Consider the following 3,865-nt stretch of genomic DNA (forward strand, 5'->3'; position numbering starts at 1 on the left):
TTTCAACGAATTGCAGCAATACATTAATCTGAACGATCATATATTGATACATTAACACATCAATTAAACTAGACAGAATTATTGTATCATAATTTTAGCCAGTAATGTAACTTTACTGTTTCAACAAATTGCAGCAATACAATAATCAGAACAATCATATATTGACACATTAATACATCAAATAAACTAGAAAAAATTATTGTATCGTAATTTTAGCAAGTAATGTGTCCTTACTATTTTAACAAATTGCAACAATACAGTAATCAGAAGAATCATATATTGATACATTAACACATCAAATAAACTAGACAAAGTTTCATACCTCTTGTTATCAGATCTCTTTACTCTGAAATTAAAGTCATTTTTTATTTTGTATTTTTCCATTAAAGATATCAGAGTGGCTTTCTCTTTGTACAATTGATCCATTTTAACGTCTGTACTTTTTGTATCAGATATGTAATTCGTCACCTCGAACTCTGGTATGTGATACAAATCACCATTTTTTTATTCTACCAAGTTGAGAGCGAGTGTATCATGTTCAGCACCTTCAACACAGACGATTGAACCAGTTGATACATCAAAACTTTCATTGTCGTCAACATCCTTATCAATTGTATCAATACAAAGGGAATACGTTCCAAATCCAATCTCGTGTTTCTTCACCTCTATGTACAATCTTACTCCCATATCAATCCTTATACTCATTGGAGAGGAATTTCCTTCTACAATGTATCTTATTTCAAATTTTTTTCTCGACTCATCAATATTCAACTTAGCCGCAATTGTTGATACTAGATTCATGAATGAAACATGCTCACCAACCAATATCCCATCACTCTTGTATCTTTCATATTTAATCTCACTCTCCCAAATTCCAGAATACCTCAATAAAATTGATATATTCATTAACTATCTTATTAAACACAGAACAACAAAATTGATTCTCAGTCGAAGTCCTCTTTGTAGAAACAGAGAAGAAGGTGAACACGATTTGAATCTTTCAATTTTGATTTGATTTATTGAAACATAGAAGAAGATGAAGATTGGGAATAACGTCAGCGAAATTGATTGGCTTGATTTAAGGGATTCAATATTTGATTTTCTGTTTTTATATCCAGACTTAAATTAATAATGTATCCGCTCCATCTTATTAATGTATCAGGACCAATTATTATTGTATCCGTATTTTTTATTTTTAAGGGGTTTTTATCATTAAAACTTTATAAGGGACAAATGATCATCTTGCTTTAAAATTTTGTTATTTTTGTCCTTTGCCCAAAATTTATGGATATGATTTGCTTGCTTAAATCTATGATGGTACAAATTAAGTAAACTTGAAGATTCATAAAATAATATGAAGCATTAATAAACAAATATCATGCATTCCAAAACTCCCAAGTACTATATTTTTATTGAAATGAAAATTATACACTAATTAAAATCAATTCATGTTTAGCTTAAATTTTATTCAAGTAATAAAGCACAAAAATCATAAAAATAAAAAGTGTAGCTAATCAGTACGCATCTTCCAATTTTAGAAACGCCAATGTTTGAGAGGCATCACAGCAAACTTCATGTTCCCAGTCTTGCAATGGATTCCTTTGTGTTCTCCACAACCAAAATAGTAAGTTTGCGTTTTCTTTAACACAAACTCAAATCCTTCCTCTGCACCTTCACTTGGATCTGCTATCCTTTTAGCTCTCCTGAAATCGCACTTAATGAAGCTCTGATAATTTGAGAATAAATAAACACTGTGTGGAAATCCAGTACCATTTACATTTGGTGGATCATACTTGAACACTGCATGCCACAAATATATTAAAGTGTGATAATCAGAACTTAAGTATATATATATATCTATATATATATATATATATATATAGAGAGAGAGAGAGAGAGAGTGAGAGAGAGAGAGAGAGATATTGCATTCACTATTTATTTTGTTTTAAGGAATAGAACTTAGTATAAATAAATAATTAAATAATACTTTAAAAAAATATCAAGACGTGGGACGAATTTTTTGTCACAACACATGAGAAAATCGAGATATAACAATATCTGATGCATTCAGTAATGTTAAGAAAATGCAGACCATACATGTTTTATTTAACTTAATAGATTCAATTGAACCCCTTTAGCTACATGTCAAATTTATATAAATGACATGATAAAGCACAAATGTACTAAAAGTAGAAATTTTAAAAACAAAGACATACCTAAGGTGTCATTAACAAAGAACGGACCATTGTTTCGAGCCCAATCCATGTAGTTGAAGCCATAATGCCAATTTTCCGAACCTCCAACGATGAATTTATTGGAGGTCTGAGTGGCATTTGGGGGATGAGAAAAAGGGCAATTAGTTTTATTCCATGTTATAGGACCCCAATTGAAGTCATGGTTGGCTAGTCCAATGGAAAACATGGATGAGAACAATACTGCAAGTAAGAGAAATGCTTGTCCATTAGTGCTCTTGGTTTTTCCCCAATATTTTCTTTCAATATTCCCAAGTGCTAAGTCCACCAATGAAAAGAAAATACTATGGCACATATGTTGCACTTTTTCGTTTATTACTCCCTTCGTCCGGTTTTGTTTATCATGGTTTCTATTTTTAGAGTCAAATTATAAAAACTTAAACTAACATTTTAAGATGTATTTTTTCATCATATTAATATGCAAAAAATTGTAATTTATAGTACTTTTCATATAGTTTTAGAATATCTAATTTTTTTATTTAAAATATCGAATTAATGTGATCTAATTTACTTTTGAAAATTAATCAAATTTTCGACTTTTTATAAACGCAACATAACAAACAATTCCGGATGGAGGGAGTACTATTTTACAATTCTATATGCTTACTTGCTTAATTAACCGAGTTTCAAACTCCATGAGAGTTCATAAAATCAGCTCTTGAAAATTTGATCCACTTAATTCATATTAACTCGTTGATTTATTAGCTTAAACTATTTCAATTCATAGCAAATAGGGTTGACATATACCTCAAATTGATCCAAAAGAATTCTAATCAAAATTTATTTTGAAAGACTTTTTATTAATATTAATATATAGTCATATAAATAAAAGGGAAAATTTTAAAAATATCAATATTTAAGCATTTGATAGGACCCTTAGCCACACTTTAATATTTATTAAAAATGTTAATATTTTGATTTGTTATATTACTGATTTACGTATCATTTTTCTTTGATTTAACTGAATAAAAATACAACTAAGCAAATAACAACTTAGAGAAAATCAGGGCAGAGAATCTTTTAAATAAAGTAAATAGTGGTGAAAATATATTACTAGTTACTTTAGATTAGGAGATAAACTAGACACAAATTCTCTCGTCTTCCTCATCACCCATTAACGACTTTCAATTTTCCTTTGATGATCTTCCTCCTTCGTAAAAGGCAAGAAAAGATTTTTGCCGAAAAAAGAGATTGATACAGATTAAGAGACTAAAATAGGCGACAAATTCTCTCGTCTTCCTCATCCTTCATTAGCAACTTTCAAATATTCCATTGGTGATCCTCCTCCTCCGCAGAAGACATGACAATTGATTAAAGTTTTTGCCCGAAAAAAGGAGATTCATACAAACAGATAGGCATACAAATAGACATTGGGCTAGCAGTTCAGTTTTGCTGAATTTATTGTTTGGTGCCTTGTTCATCCTATTTTGCTACGGATGGGATCTAATCTTATTTGGTGTCCCAATTTTTGTTTTCTTAAACATCCAGTCAAATTTTTCATGTAGCTTTTGTTATTCTTATAGTAACCTGTATTTATAAGGTAAACCAATGAACAGAAACAAAAATAAGATGAAGCAGAAAATACATAAAATACAAGAATTAATTCGAGTCCA

General features: G+C 29.7%; 1 protein-coding gene across 1 annotated transcript; it reads right to left on the reverse strand.

The window, feature by feature from the left end:
• Positions 1–1,469: 1,469 nt before the first annotated feature.
• On the reverse strand, positions 1,470–2,459 carry LOC107001456. The gene is made up of 2 exons (XM_015199493.2): positions 2,217–2,459; positions 1,470–1,800 (listed from the first exon to the last, which is right to left on the reverse strand). The coding sequence occupies exons 1-2, from the start codon at positions 2,419–2,421 to the stop codon at positions 1,535–1,537; spliced, it is 471 nt and encodes a 156-aa protein (XP_015054979.2). The 5' UTR covers positions 2,422–2,459; the 3' UTR covers positions 1,470–1,534.
• Positions 2,460–3,865: the final 1,406 nt, after the last annotated feature.

Source organism: Solanum pennellii, chromosome 10 (genome assembly GCF_001406875.1).
Source record: "Solanum pennellii chromosome 10, SPENNV200".
NCBI classification, from domain to species: Eukaryota; Viridiplantae; Streptophyta; class Magnoliopsida; order Solanales; family Solanaceae; genus Solanum; species Solanum pennellii.